At 41.5% G+C, this 15,416-nt stretch overlaps 1 protein-coding gene across 23 annotated transcripts in view; it reads right to left on the bottom strand.

Annotated features, from left to right (window-relative positions):
• The window catches only part of ARPP21 (cAMP regulated phosphoprotein 21), a 250,687-nt gene that overhangs the window by 65,183 nt on the left and 170,088 nt on the right, over positions 1 to 15,416 (bottom strand). For 18 of the 23 annotated variants that reach the window (XM_083705682.1, XM_083705671.1, XM_083705683.1 and 15 more), the window contains 3 exons: positions 12,642 to 12,679; positions 10,767 to 10,820; positions 7,258 to 7,490 (listed from right to left, as the gene is read on the bottom strand). In XM_083705682.1, the coding sequence (XP_083561808.1) occupies positions 7,258 to 7,490; positions 10,767 to 10,820; positions 12,642 to 12,679 (325 nt within the window). The remainder of the gene's footprint in view (positions 1 to 7,257; positions 7,491 to 10,766; positions 10,821 to 12,641; positions 12,680 to 15,416) is intronic. The other 5 variants (XM_083705674.1, XM_083705677.1, XM_083705669.1 and 2 more) reach the window with 1 other exon arrangement.

Here is a 15,416-nt window from a genome sequence, read left to right as displayed (position 1 = left end):
TACTGTGATGGGTGATTTTTATGGCAGGGCTTCCTGAACTGTGGTCCATGAACCATCAGTGGTCCATCAACTTCATTTGGATGGTCTGTGACATGTCTGTGGATTTGTGGTTGAAGATGGGAGATGACACATCCATTGTATTAAATATCCCTACGGATTTCAATTGCTACAGCAAGCAGGGAAATCTGTAAGTGGTCTGCCAAGACCCTCAGCAAAAGTTTGGGAACCGGTTTTATGTTCCTGGAAACTGATAAAGCGTGTTCTCCTTCATGGAGAGCACGTGTCGCGGTGGGGTCTGCTGAGCCACCCCTCTGTTACCAGGCAGGGTCTCTAAAGATGGCCTGGGGCAGTGCTTGGTTCACTGGGTTGCTGGGGTAAAAGTTATGTTGCAATTTTGGTGGGAGGGGTAAAATGTTTAAATACTCTGCATGCAGCCTGGAGCTTTCTCTTTGCTGTGTGCAACGGATCACCCACCCTAAAGTAAGGGGTTGTTGCTTTGACCTTGCTATGCCTGTCATGGGGTCGTCTGCTTTGGAGCGGGGGCCTGGTAGGAATTTTGTCCATCTGGCTGATTGGCTGGGCCATTTGGTTTTTGCCTACTGCGTAGCAAATCGTCACAACTTGTAAGGTTGCGGTTAGGCATTGGTTATAAATCTGGTGGAGGAGGGGTTAGGATAGGCTGGGCCTGCCCCTCCATGGTTGCTGCGGAAAGGGAATTCCGTTAAAGGAATCCTGGGGCTTGCCATCTTTTCGTCCAATCCCTGGAATGGGACTAGGGCCGGCAAGCCTTCGGGGAGCAGGTGGGTGAGAGTTGAGGGTCTGTGTCTCAGCTCCAATTCTTCCCCGACTTGCTTTCCCCCGCACTGTCTTTCGGTGGTGCCTGGAAGTCAGTTCTGTCCCCAGGCGGGGGGGGGGGGGGGGCAGATAGTCTTAACCAATGCCTAAACAACCACTCACGGTTTTGTATTTAAATAAAGTTGTGGCCAAAATTATGCCAAAAACCTCAAACAAAAATTAAGTGTGCGTTGTGAGTTATTTGGGGGGTGGCTTGGGGACCTCGACACGCAATGAATGCTGGCCATACGTAAACAGAAAACCAGTTTGACTCCTTAACTTGTCTACCATCTGAACTACTAGACAGTTCCAAACAGAAGACAAGTATTGGTGTTTGCTGGATGACAGATTTTTACCCCATGAACCCCACTTATAAACTTTTCCTGCACTATCAAGAATGTTGCAGTATGCCGTAGCAGCGACACGCTTTCTTTGAGCGTTCAGACTAAAGGGCCATCTAGCTGAGCATTCTGTTTATGACAGAATGCCTCTTGCAAGTTTGCAGTCAAGGGATGAAGCCAACAATCCACAACCACCCCCCTGTTGTTTATTTCCAGAACTTGATATGCAGCAGTTTGCGACCTCTAAATAGGAAGGTTCCATTCAGCTGCTGTGGACCTATTTTACATGCACAAGTGTAATCCAGGGATTGGGGAACCTGGAGCCCTCCATATCCTGTTGGGCAATGACTTCCACCATCCCTGACTCTGGCTCATGCTGGCTGGAGTTAAAGTCCAATGACATCTGCAATGCCACAGATTCTTCCATCCCTGGTCCAATCCCTTTCAATGACATCAGTATTTTAAAGAATTTAAACATATGAACAGTCCCTATATAACCTGAAAGACATGTGCCTCCACCTACAGGTTTCGATTACTGCAGAGAAGCATGAAGTAGAATTTGGGGGACAGTGTGTATTTATCATTATTATTACTATTATTATTATTACTTTGAACAATCCTCCTCCTGGTTCAGCAATCTCTTCTGAATCCATTCCCCACAGCCGTATTTCTCCTGGCTTCCCCAGGCTGACTGACAACTTCACTTTATGTTCTGGAATTGGAAACTACGAGCTTGTTTTGACAACCAGTCTTGCTCTACCCCCCCCCCCCTTCCTGCATCCTTTCACTGAGTTACTGCAGATTTCCCCCCCTGATCTGGGTCTTGACAAGCTTTCAAAATTTAAAGGGAGGGGAGCACTCAACATTTCTAATCACCCTGCAATGGAGAGGATATTATCACTGAAGTGGTTTTAAATGTGTCATAAGAGATTTCATTTGGAGGTTAGGCGAATACCTAGGGTAGATAAACTTGAATTACTGGTGCTCCTCATGTATTTTTCTTCTTCTTGGGAGGGTTGATGTATAATTTTAGCAACCAAAATGTTATGCAAGTTTTAAGATCCTTTAATGTGTGAATGCAGGGAAGCCAGGGGAGTGAAAGGGATGGGAGGAATGGAGTGGTTGGGCAGACTTATTTCCCACTCCCAATCCTCCCTCTTTTGCCATTAAGTCACTGCAGCTGAATGGAATGCTTTTTCCTTGAACATCTATGTGAACTAAGACCTATGTTTAGATCCACACCTGCTCACTCCACCCTTCATCCTCCTTCTACCCATCTTCTGCACATAAAAACCCATGCACCATGCCCATCCATGAGCAGAGAGAATGGATCGTTGGTTTTTTGTTTGTATTTTTTTGGTTTACAAAAGTATGTGCAATGTCACTCTCTTATTTTCCAGATCAGTTTCATTTGTTGAGACATTAGGAAGAAAAGGGGGAAAGAGGTGGAGAGGGGAAAGGTGAGTGGGGGTGGGGTCTGGTGGCGATATTTCTATTTTACGTAATATATGTGGGGTTATGTGTCAGGTTCTCTGCTATTCCCTTGTGTTCCTTTGGTGGTGAGAGAGGTTGGGGTTGGCCCAGGGTGTGGTTGTTTGTTTGTGATTGGCTGTGGTGATCTTTGTTTTCACGTGTGAGTGGGGTGAGTGGGTGTTTTGGATCAGGTTAGGAGTATCAGAGGGGAGGAGGATATTGAGCTGTTGAATCTGAAAGATCCCGTGGGTGGTTCAACATTAATCTGCATCCCTGGGTAGCATCTTAGGCACCAGTTGGTTAAATGTTTGGCTAGCCTAATAGGCACTTCGACCACAGTTTCCCATATTTTATATAAGCTACCTTGCTTATATACTCTTGCTTAGGTCAGATATAAATGTATAAATCAAATTAAAAATGTTATTAAGGATTTTCTTTAGCCTTTTGCATAGTTAATGTTTCTTCAGAGGATATTAATGGCTAGAAGATGCTTGCTTAAATAAGCATTGATGGCTTTGGATGCCTGGTAGCTAACAGGTCCTTGATGATATACTCTATTTGCCAGAGTGTGAGCTGGAAGGAAATTATTTGGAAGTTAAAATGGAATAGATGTCTGAGTTACTGCAGCTAGATTTCAAGAAAAGCCTTGTGGTTGGGGGCTCCAAGGATATGCTGCTATTTTGGAGGGAAATGTAGCGATATGGGTGCTTGCCTGCTTCCCTTTGTTCAAATTGCAAAAAGGGACATCTTATAAATTTCTATTCTTCAATGTGTCAAGAGGGAAGTGTCCAACACTAGAAGAGTTCCTGTTTCGGGCTGGAGAAAAAGAGCAACATCTAGATTCAGAGATTAGAACTGAAAGCAGAAGCCCATAAACTATACCTAAATACAAGAAAATATTTGGTAACAAGATGGAAGCTGAAAAAGCAAGAACCCCCCTACCACATCCACACGTGGCTAAGTACAGACCTGGACATAGGCAGCCCTCAGGACACATGGAAAAGTGGGAAGTTCCACTTTAAGCAATTTAAGCAATGCTTTAAGTTATAAATTCTTTGATTTTTTTTATTCTGAAATGTAATGAAATATGGAAAACTTAATGAAAATTATATTTTTTAAAAAAGGAAAAGTGGGAAGTTCCTTTTCCCTTCCCTATCTCTAGAGAGCAGTCGCTATCTCTGGGGTGCAGAAAAGTATATTCATTTCATAGGACTGGTAAAACCAGGACACATCTTAAAAGTATCAGAAACTTACTGCAGAATTCTGTATTCAAAAGTCACATCATTAAATCCTCCTTTTAATGATCATTCTATGATTCTGTGTGGACCAAAGCTCATGATGCAGTCCTACAAATCACTTCTAGAGATAACCTCCCGCAGCTTCCCTTACAAAGGGAGCAGAAACTCTCCGTGATGAGGGCTTTCCACTGATACTATCTCAAACCATGCAGAAATGGAAGTCACTCCAGCTTGGATCCTTTGGAACCTAGATTGGAATTTTGGAGTAGACCTTGAGCCTGACAAGCTAAGCTTCAACCCATAAGGCAGGGATCCCCATTCCTTGATGTCACAGACTGCCTTCTGGACAAAAGGGCAGGAATAAACACATACTAAAAGGGTGCCAAAACTTTCCAGTATGTATGCATTATTTGCTAGACTTCCATTCCACCTTTCCTCCAATATCAAGTCCAAGGTGGCATACGAAAGAAAGAAAGAAAGAAAGAAAGAAAGAAAGAAAGTTCTTCAACCAAGCTCTTAGAGAAACAACAAAAAGTGTTTACTTGTTTCTTAAGTAACAAGGAAAGAGATGCTGTAAAATGCTGCCCTTGGAACTTCCTGTCAATCCTGGATGTAGGGGGTGTGAATGAATGTCAGTGATGGATGATGCTATATCACTACTATTAATAATGTCTATTGAAAGTAAAGTAATTCTAAGTGTGAACCTGTGGATCGATAACTTGTTAGAATTCACTGTGCTGCTGCAACTAAAGCACAGAACATTATCAGAACTTGTATAAGGTAGTCAACATTTTCAGAAATTTAATTTTAGTTAGCTTCTAAAAACTGAAGAATGTTACTTTTATTATTATATTTTTTTTTTTTTTTGCAAAAGAGGATGTACTTTATTAAAAAATGCATCATGTGGCTGGTTGGCATAGCTTTTATACCAAGCTAATAACTTGGAGCATGAATGACTGTGCAAGGCCCATTCAAAAAGTGTAACCTGCTCTTTCACTCCAAATATTAGTGATTCAGTCACTACAGGGGAAGTTAACTGAATGACCAGAGGGTTTTTTTAGGAACATTCATCTCAACTTTTCTTGGATGTGCAAAGAGAAAAAGAAAAGAAAAAAAAATGGACTTCTCACACTAGCAGTTCATATCTGGATGAAAAACAATGGTGTTTTATTCTATCACACCATACTACATCAAGGAGCAGCTGATTCCTACAAGTTTTAAGGCTCTGGGAACACAAGGCTCCCCAACTTTCAGAAAACTGCACATGCAGTTGGGAGTCTGGTTAATCTTTTCTGCTGTCTGTGCTGCCAGCCTAAGGTTGGAATCTTGGGCCTTATGCCGTGTGAGGTCAAAGAGGGAGTATTTATTTTCCCCTTCAAACTCTTGTAGGAAACAGATGTTATGGACAGGACAGGCTTCAGCTTTGGATATGGCATGGTCTGGCCAGTGGCTTTGCTAACAGCCCACTGCTAACTGAGATGATCACTCATTTCTTAATGGGAAAAGTAACTGGCAACTGTTGAAATGAAGTGGGAAAAGGGAGATCACCCTAGAAGCAGCTGTGAAGTTGCAGGAGCCTCTGTGATCACCTCTCATTTATAGGGGGAGTAGTGCAGCAGGGAGAGTGGAAAGCTCATTTGTCCCTCGTTTGATGGGGACATCTGGAAAAGGGCCTCTGGAGATGACTCCAGGTATAAGAGGAGGCAGCACTTCTGACCCTAAAATTATTCAGGGACTTAAAGGACACCTGTTTCATTGCAAGGAGCTCAAGGATGATCTCCTGCTGAAATGTGTGCGGGAGAAAGCAGGGCAGCGATTCTTTCATGCTCGCTTTACCCCACCAGCAATGCTAGGGCTAAAAATTGTGTGCACAACAATTGTGGGGTGTATGTGTGAAAGGATGGAGTAGCGCTGCACTGTAAAGGGGCCACAAACACCCTGTGCTCAAGGGCCCATAAAACCCTGCACCAAGCCTGCTTGCGAAGGTCATTAGGTTAGGGCAGTGGCATCAGCCCTGATGGTTGCAAAGCATGGACACACCATAAGATGAGAAGAGGCAGCGATTCCGAAGATAAAATTGCATATTAAAGGTAAAGGTAAAGGGACCCCTGACCATTAGGTCCAGTCGTGACCGACTCTGGGGTTGCGGTGCTCATCTCGCTCTATAGGCCGAGGGAGCCGGCGTACAGCTTCCGGGTCATGTGGCCAGCATGACTAAGCCGCTTCTGGCGAACCAGAGCAGCGCACGGAAACGCCGTTTACCTTCCCGCCGCAGCGGTACCTATTTATCTACTTGCACTTTGATGTGCTTTTGAACTGCTAGGTTGTCAGGAGCAGGGACCGAGCAACGGGAGCTCACCCAGTCACGGGGATTCGAACTGCCGACCTTCTGATCGGCAAGTCCTAGGCTCTGTGGTTTAACCCACAGCGCCACCTGCATCCCTTTAAAATTGCATATTAATGAAGCTTAATTAACTTTGCTAGGTTCCCCCAGGTTCCATCCCACAACTGTAGATTTCGTTTGACCTGAGGACCACTGAATCCTGAACTTAAGCATCTTGTAGAAAAGTATTAAAACGTATCTATTATATCTGGCTTTGGGCAGCTGAGGCTAAAGAGGTAAAGCTGTGGTGTATTCTTTGTATACAATGTACACGAAGAACAGATTTACAGTGGTACCTCGCAAGACAAATGCCTCGTAAGACGAAAAACTCGCAAGACGAAAGAGTTTTTCGTTTTTTGAGTTGCTTCACAAGACGAATTTCCCTATGGGCTTTCTTCGCAAGATGAAAACGTCTTGTGAGTTTGTTTCCTTTTTCTTAAAACCGTTAATACCCAGGGAATCCGTGCTTCGCAAGACGAAAAAACTCGCAGAACGAATTAATTTCGTCTTGCGAGGTACCACTGTAATTCCAGTTTAACATGTATTTCCTTTAAGATCATATTTTTAAAAGCACATGTAACATTGCAGCTAAAGAAGCCTCTTTGCTTCCTGTGTACAAAATTAGTAGATCCATCTCCAAATCACAGCCAGAGTTAAAATCAAAACTAGGCTTTCTTTTTATTTGTGCTTCCAGAATGAGAAATTAAAACAACATGCGAACGCTGAGTGCACATTGCATGCATCCCATTTCACATGGAAAGAGACTAATGGAACCTGTATGTTTTGTATCCTTTTTGGCCAGGTTTCTTAAATCCATTTTACCCACTAATTATAAGAACCCTGGAGAAGTTGGCATTGCACCCACAAATGAAGGTGAAAGACGCAGCGCTAGCATATTTACTGCAGCCAGCTCAGATACAGAACAATCATGCAGAACGCCCATCCTCTTAGCAGAGAAACCTTCTGACAAACCCAATACAGTACTAGCTACCTGTTTTAGACAGTTTGCCGGTACTCCTGTTGCTTGATGAGCTGTCTCCTCTCGTCAGAACAGTTATCCCACCAAAACTTGCTGTCTTTGTTATGGCTGGCTTCAAATTGCGATTGGAGCTGTCCGAGTCTGTGCTGCTCCAGGGCCTCTGGTGGTCTGCCCATTTTAGCTCATTATCAGTACTGCTTTGCCGGCTGCCAGATGTCCTCCCTGTACTATCCCTGTTACCCCTACCATGCAAAAGTGGGGAGGGGAGAGACAAAAACAAATGTATCAGGCCAGAATCCATTTTTGCTCAAGCTGCTGCAAATCTGAAAGAGATCTGAGGTTGGTACACACATGAGAATACACACGAGCAAAAAAGTCAGGATATTTATTGAGTGATTGGTGGGCTGCTGCAAAGGGCCGCTGGGCTGCATTCAGCTGAGGGAGAACAAGATGTGCAGGAGGAAAAGTAGGTCAAAATTTTATCTTTGCCTTTGCTGTTGTGCATGCTTTAGCAAGAAGCCCAACAAACTTCTTTGCCGAGTTTGAAATGCAAGAGCAAATCTGAGGACACAAAACCATTTATGCTGAAAGAACAGCAGGATGAGATGCAGCCAGATGTTTTGAACTACAACTCCCAGTCAACATGGCCAGTGATTTGGGAGATGGGAGTTGTGGTCTCTTTGCACAATTTAGAAGCCTATAGAATTAACACCGTGTTCTGCATTTCAGAATACCATGTTAACAGCTAACAACACAACCATGCAATCAGAGAGGCTGGCCTCTTTTTTTACAGGTGTACTGTACACTTCCCTGTAGTTTGACACTTCTCCCACGAAACCTACTTTCACTTCATTTTCAATTAATTCAAGTTCCACATACAGTCAAAAGCACTTGCAAAAAATAATACACATAGCAGTGATAGTCCACCTCTGTACCTGAGTGCTACATGTCACTACTAGAGACCCCTAAAACCTTCCTTCCACCCTCATCTTTGTTGTCAAAAACTGCCATTCTGAGGGCCAAACGAGTTGAACCATTAAATGTGTGAATGCATTTAACGTGCTTTGTTGGTTTTTTTAAAAAAAAATAACAACTGGTGGGGGGAGGTAATGTGGTATATTGGGTGGGGAAGGGTATTTAACCGCTTTCTAGGTGCAGTAATTCAAATAAAATGTTTCCCCTGAAGCTACTATTTGCCCCACTTTGGTGGGAAACACAGCTTTGAGTGGAAGAATATTGCATGGGACGTCAAAGTTAAACGCTCTTCCTTGTCCGCTGCAGTCCTGCTAGGTCCCTCAGTACAGACACATTAAATGTATTCACGCATTTTACGTACTTGCATGTTTGTCCTGGGCCAACTTTTAATTTTTCAAATATATCTTCTTTCAACTCCTTTCAGGGTATTTCACCACGCACTTGTACTGAGCCCTTCAGTGGCTCTCTCTTCTTCTATAGCCCATCAAATAGATTCTTGCTGTAATCTTAAACCTCTTAATTCTGCTTTGCTATAATTATCCTTTCTTATTAAACTTTGAGTTGCCCTTTGCTCTTACCCTCTTCAGTAACCTGCCTATTTATCCACTCCTCACATAATTGCCTTGCTGCCGCCTTCAGGCCTCATGTGCTCCATACAACTTCTACGAACATTCCCTTCGTTTATTCATATTTCCTAGCGTGACACTTCTGACAATGCTCCTGGAACTCAAGCATCTATTAGTATTTCTCTGAGCTCCTTAATATAGAAGTTGTTTTCTTGAATCGTTTGTGAAGAAATCAGCAAAATATGCTCCTTGAATGCAAACGGTGACTAAGTATATGGTATTGTATCCATTACCAAACCATCCACAAAATAGGGAATGTGCCATTTCTCAAATTGTTACCCGGAACTTCACACTTACACGTTAGAAAACAAAACTACACCCTTTCCTTCTAATAGGCATATCCAGTAAACATTACAGTTCACCACATGTAGCTGAGGCTTACATTTCTGTACAGTGTTTGCTGTTTTTCAATTTGACGCACAGAGAAGGAGACTGAATATCATACGCACCAAGTACATTCAACTCACTCAACTTAAAACAGGACCCTTTACCTCTAAAACATAATAATTAAAACTATTTTCTTCTTAAGGGTCTCATATTTGTTGCTGCCACATGCTAGCAGCAGAAGGTGCATCTCAAATCAGAGGAGAGCAGATTTTTCTTTTTTAAAAAATCAGCATTGCAACGAAATTGCCTTTTAAATACTCAGGGAAGCCTGGCTATAATTTTCCTTCTGTTAAGCACACAAACCAAGATCCAGAGATCCATCCCATGTACAGGAGGTTCCAGTGTACACAAAGAGCTCCTGTACACATTAAGGCTGGATGATATATCATCCAAAACTGGTTTGAGGTCCATATTGTGATACCGGTTTCATAATTGTTTACCTGGCAATATATTGCGAATCATTATGTCTGCGTGTGCTATGCAAAAATCACAATGTGGGAAAAACCATGAAGCCACCCAGTGCTTCTTCATAGCTCCATCTTTATTTCAGACATTGTGATATATCAGTATATTGTGATGTTTAGCTGGCAATATATCATGATGTTAAAAACCAACCCCACCACTACTGCAGACTGTTGTATGCATCTCAGTGTTCCAGCAGATGTGAGCGTTGAAGAGCAAACCCACTGCTTCCATGAGCTACCTGTGTGGAAAGTGCTTTCTAAATACAGTGGTACCTTGGTTTAAGAACAGCTCAGTTTATGAACAACTTGGATTAAGAACGCTGCAAACCTGGAAGTAAGTGTTTTGGTTTGCCTTGGAAGCAGAACATTTTCAGCTTCCTGTTGAGTGTGTTCCATTTGTAAATTGAGTCCCCTGCTGCTATGGGAAACTACGCCTTGGTTTAAGAATGCTTTGGATTAAGAATGGACTTCCAGAACAGATTAAGTTCGTAAACCAAGGTACTACTATATTAAAAATACTAAAAATAAACATAAACAAATAAAAACAGGGGTAGAAGGGGGTGCAGATATGAAATCAGCACAAATCCTGGCCTGTTTCTCTGATTTCACTGACATATTTAGAGATTTCAATAATAGATGCTGAAATTTCACTTCACCATGGTGAAATGACTCCCTAGTTACTTATAAAACTAAAGCCTTCTCTTCCCTTTGTCTTACCAGGATCCCTAAAGTCAATTGATAGTCTCAACCACAATTGGGTATACTATCTATGTACTAGATCCATATATATATCTAGTATATATATACAACTGTATAACTCTGTCCCTTTGGAGACTAATTTAAGACTCAGTCTTGAGGCACTTCTGAAAGCTTTGCTGGATATGACATTTCCAGGAGAGGAGCTGGGTGTGGTGTGATCAATTTGAGATCTTCTGAAGATTATCTGAATATTTTCAATGGTTTCATTTAGGTTTTGTTAATGCCATAGCCCACTCTGAGGTCAAAGATAAACATTTAAACAATGCAAAATTATAAATATATCCTTAATGATCTGCATTGTGCATACCTGAAGAGCTGCCTTTTCTTAAGGGTTTCATTGCATATGCTATCCTCCAAGAGCCTGATGAAAATGAAAAGGAAGGAAACACATTAAAAAAGCAGGGCATTTTGAAAACTTGGATTTAACTCGATGCTTCAGATCTTATAGCCATATTTTTTTTATCATGCTCCTTATTTTTTAAATAAGACTGCAGTAAAAGGCACAATAGCTTTAGTGCAGGAGCCATAAGGATGATTTTGGACTCTCTTCTTTGATATTGATTTGTGCACACTGAATGGCAGTCCCTTTTCTATAAATTATTTTTGCATTGGTTGCAACATGTTTGCTATAGATATATATATATTTATTTATGGTAGTGCATCACTCCGTAATGTGACACTAGAGTAGGCTCTGATAACATTAAGACACTCATTATTTTCCAGTAATGTAATTGCAGCCAGAATAATTCCATTTTCCACAAGTCAAGAGCATTTATATATCTGAGAAAGACAGCATGAGCTCTCCTCTGAAACTCAGAATATTCACATACTGTAAGTTGTTCTAAGGTGAAATGGTCACCACTGGTGGCAGATTTTACCTGTCATTAAGGGTGGGAGAGATCCAGATCAAACCTTTGAGGCTGTCCATTGGTGAAGTTCCCATTTATTCCAGTGACATTTCCTTGCACTGGAGACCTTACTAGTGAATTCTTCCTCACATTAATTAATGGAATGGAAAAGAGCCATTTGGATTTTCTAATTTAGTCACTATGATGTCTTGTGACAGCCTTGGATATTCGGTAAAAACTAGTTACATTTCCCCAGTGTGTGTGTGTGCATGCATTTGTTTTTAATCACTAATATAATATGTAACACACCTAAGAAATTAGTGACTTAAGTGCATCCCATCAATTAAATGATATATCATCTCAATACCCCTTCGCTTATATTTAAACTGAAAACCTCTGCCAAATGCTATGTATTCCTCTGCTCTAATGTTTGCGTATACTCCAGGCAGAGGCAAACTTGGCCCTCCAGATGTTTTGGGACTACAACTCCCATCATCCTTAGCTAACAGGACCAGTGGTCAGGGATGATGGGAACTGTAGTCTCAAAACATCTGGAAGGCCGAGTTTGCCTATGCCTGATATACTCCATGCTAGTTACTTTAAGTTGGGACAAATTAACTGATCCCTCAGCCAAAGTAGGATTAGAATACAAATTGAGGCTATTAAAACATACTGACTTGGGTCCAGATTTCGCCTCCCATGAATAGAAGGAATCTGTGGAAGGCTCCTGATCTATTGGAGGAATCCCACTGAGAGAAAAGGGTGAAGAAGTAATTTTCATTTGTCCCCCCCCCCATGAAGATCCTATGACCACCCCCTAATCTCTTCCAGGAGGCAGCACAGAAGGCTGCAGGAGAAAGGCTTTTAATACCAGTGGGATCATTCTGAGCTGAACTCCACAACCGTTGCTTGAGACCCAGGTCATAGGAGGAATGCCTCTCCCATTACTTGCCAACACATCCCTTAAATTCTGCTGATAATTTCATCTATAACCACAGCAAATTCCATGGCAACTTGTAGAATGGCCTTTTTGGGTTATGGAACTCCCTTCCATTAGAGATACATTTGTATCTCATGTTGACATCTTTTTGACGGCTCTTAAAGGCATATCTGTTTCATCTGGCTTTGGGGGACGTAAGAGTTAGTTGGACAGTTCCCATTTATTGTGACTTTGGTGTTGCTGCTATTTTGTGGCTGACCTGTGAATTAGATCATTTTGTGGCTTATGCTGTTTTTTCACGGCAATATTTGAGAACTCAAGTTGAAGGCCTGTCTAAAATATGCCAAATAAGTAAATAGCCCAAAATATATACCATCCATATGCACATTTTTACCTGTTATCCAGAAAAATGTTTTCTTGGGAGCAAACTGACTGGAAGACAAAACGAATAAACAAATAAAAAAACATTTTGGTTGGTAAACAAGGTAACCCTCACATCCAAGTTTTCCAGGTTGAAACCAGAATTACTTTCCATATTCATGCATCATGGATACAATGAATGCTCAAACAATTGTTAACAAGGAATCCATAACAGGTTGTTTTTGTGGGGGTAACCATATATCAATATTTCTTATCTCAGAAGAGTTCAGAGGAGTACAGGTTTCAGATATTTTTTGAGAAGAATAGGAGGTGTTTAAGCAACAATTCCAAAACAAATATGTTTAGAAGTGCTTAAAACCTGCTGAAATCAGAGGTATGTTGCAACTAATTTATCCGTTTCAGTGGGGCATAAGAACAGCTAATTTCTTGACTGGAGCCAAGAAGTCAATGAGAGACAAATGGAAGGAAAATATGCTGAGCTAATAAAACACAGAGTGAGTGAAGCTGAAGCAGGTAGAATAGTTTTTAATCCTGCATGGTTCAATTATAAGAAACAAATTTAAGAAAGCTAATGGTACTTTAACATGTCCTGGATGGAAAATAATTTCACAAGAAATAAATTCCATTGCCAAGAATCTATCATTTTAATGTTGTTTGAATCCATGAATTATTCTCATTGCCTTTGACTCTGCATTTCCCATTAGTTTTTTGTTCATAACGAGCACAATAGATGTTTTCGGAAAGAAAGAAAAAACCCTCAGCCAAACTTGCAGTGAATTTAAACAAAAGAAGTGAAAATGAATAAGAGACAGAGAGCGAGAACAAAAGCAAGGAATAGATCAGGTCCATTGCTTCCACAACTATGAAACTGCAGATGATTCAAATTACATCATAAGCCACATCAAATTCTAGTGCTATGAAAGTCCAGCTACTGTGTACATTTTCATTTTCAAAATTTTTTTACAGGATGTTCAGAAAGGGGCTTCCGAAAACTGTTGTGATAAATCACAGACATCCATGTTCATTTCTAGTTTTTCCTCATGAAATACATATGGCTGAAGCATTTTGCATAAACTCAACTGCTGCTTGGCTGAGGCCAAGGAGGCTGTGGCAATTTACAGTAACAGATATTTCATTTACAAGCTGTAATAGTGATGATGATCCCAACTCCCAATGTAATAATACAGGTCTCTCATGGCTTATATGAGCCTGACTCATTAAAACTTTCGTTTGCTGTTCAGTGTTGATCACACAAATTTCACACAAGAAAACAAGGCTGTAAGGACACATAGTTTACAGCATGGAGAGAATAACAAATATGTTCATGTGGGGGAAAACCCCAATACTTCCCCCCATTTTGCTGCTTTACTTATCTTAAGCTGCCCATTTCATTTAATTAACTAATTTGTATTTCCTAAGATGAAACAAAAACATGCAATATAGTTCTCCACCTTTGATGGCATTCATTTTCAGAGAGGCCATAGTTTTGTTGTCAGTTGTGTAAATGTATTAGTGTGTTGTCTGTGTTTCTGCACTACATGCCGGATGTAAAAATCGGCTCAGAAATCTGTGTCAGAGAAGACTAGAAGAGCTCAGATGTGCATATGAGGTCAAGTTTGCGGAGCGAACATAGCTTATGAAAATTGCTGTTGTTCATGTCAGGAATAAGGGTAAACAGCACTAAATAGTTATTGAAAAGTGTAAGATGACTGTTACCTCTTCAGTATCTTGAAGGGTATCGGTGTGATCAGCATTACAGTCTTATGGATAAACTCTCAATAATAGCTCCGTTCATCTTCCATGCTGCAGAAGCTGGCACGAGGCCATGCCATCTCCTGGAATATGCATTTATCAGTGCTGATGTGGGTCTCCGTGGCACAAAAGACAGACACAGTTTATTAAATTACCCTTGCTGTTGTTGTCTTTAAGAAAGAAAGCGCTGACAAGCTTTAGGGGGAAGCAAGTTAGCTATTATCATGTTGAGTTTCACTTTGCTCTTTTATATGCAATGCTCCATTTGCTTAATGCTTGTGCTATCATAGCATAGCAATTGCTAACACTACCTTTAAATGTTTCACTTGCCCGCCAATCGCAAATTTAAATGAATGCTGGACAAAAAACCTCAGTATGCAAATGCATGAATGCATTTGCTTCAAGTCCCGCTGAACTATCTCGACATGCTGAAAATGTCCTACAATCTCCCGTGAGAAGTCTTTTCTTCTGACACTAATTTCCCATTTCCCTCCCAATCCATAGTGTTAATATTTCTGGAAGACGTGTAAGCTATTTTATCTGTAATCAAGTGCTTCGTTAACATAACCTTGTGAAACTATTTGAATGGCGCAAGAAGAGCTTGGGCGGGGGCGGCACAGACAATAACCAGGGGCTATGTAGAAAGCAGTGTGGATAAAGAACTCAGTTTGGAGCTGGGGTTCAGGTGGCCTTCAACTGTAGCTTAAGCAAGCAATTCCCTGTTCAGTTAGTCATTCTCTCCCCCTTTCCCTAATATCATTACCACTGTATGAAGGAGAGGATCGTGGGAAGCCCCTTCCTCCATGTCCCATGCGCTGCAGCCTGAACAACTGTGTCAGGAAACCTGCTATACTTGAACAGGTGCCCTGTGGGACTTAGAACCCTGTTCTTGTAGGATCCTACCTTACACAGGGAGTCTATCTGTTACTACCCACCACAGAAGTTCAGCCCCCAATACTTTGGCAATGGGGGCATGGGTGATGGTGGCATGTTGGCCCCCTCCAACTTGTGCAGTAGTAGCCACATGGGGGGGAAA

Source organism: Podarcis gaigeae (genome assembly GCF_964106915.1).
Source record: "Podarcis gaigeae genome assembly, chromosome: 12".
Classification (NCBI taxonomy): Eukaryota; Metazoa; Chordata; class Lepidosauria; order Squamata; family Lacertidae; genus Podarcis; species Podarcis gaigeae.
The sequence above is the reverse complement of the archived record's forward strand: the minus strand, read 5'-3'. Positions and strand labels throughout refer to the sequence as shown.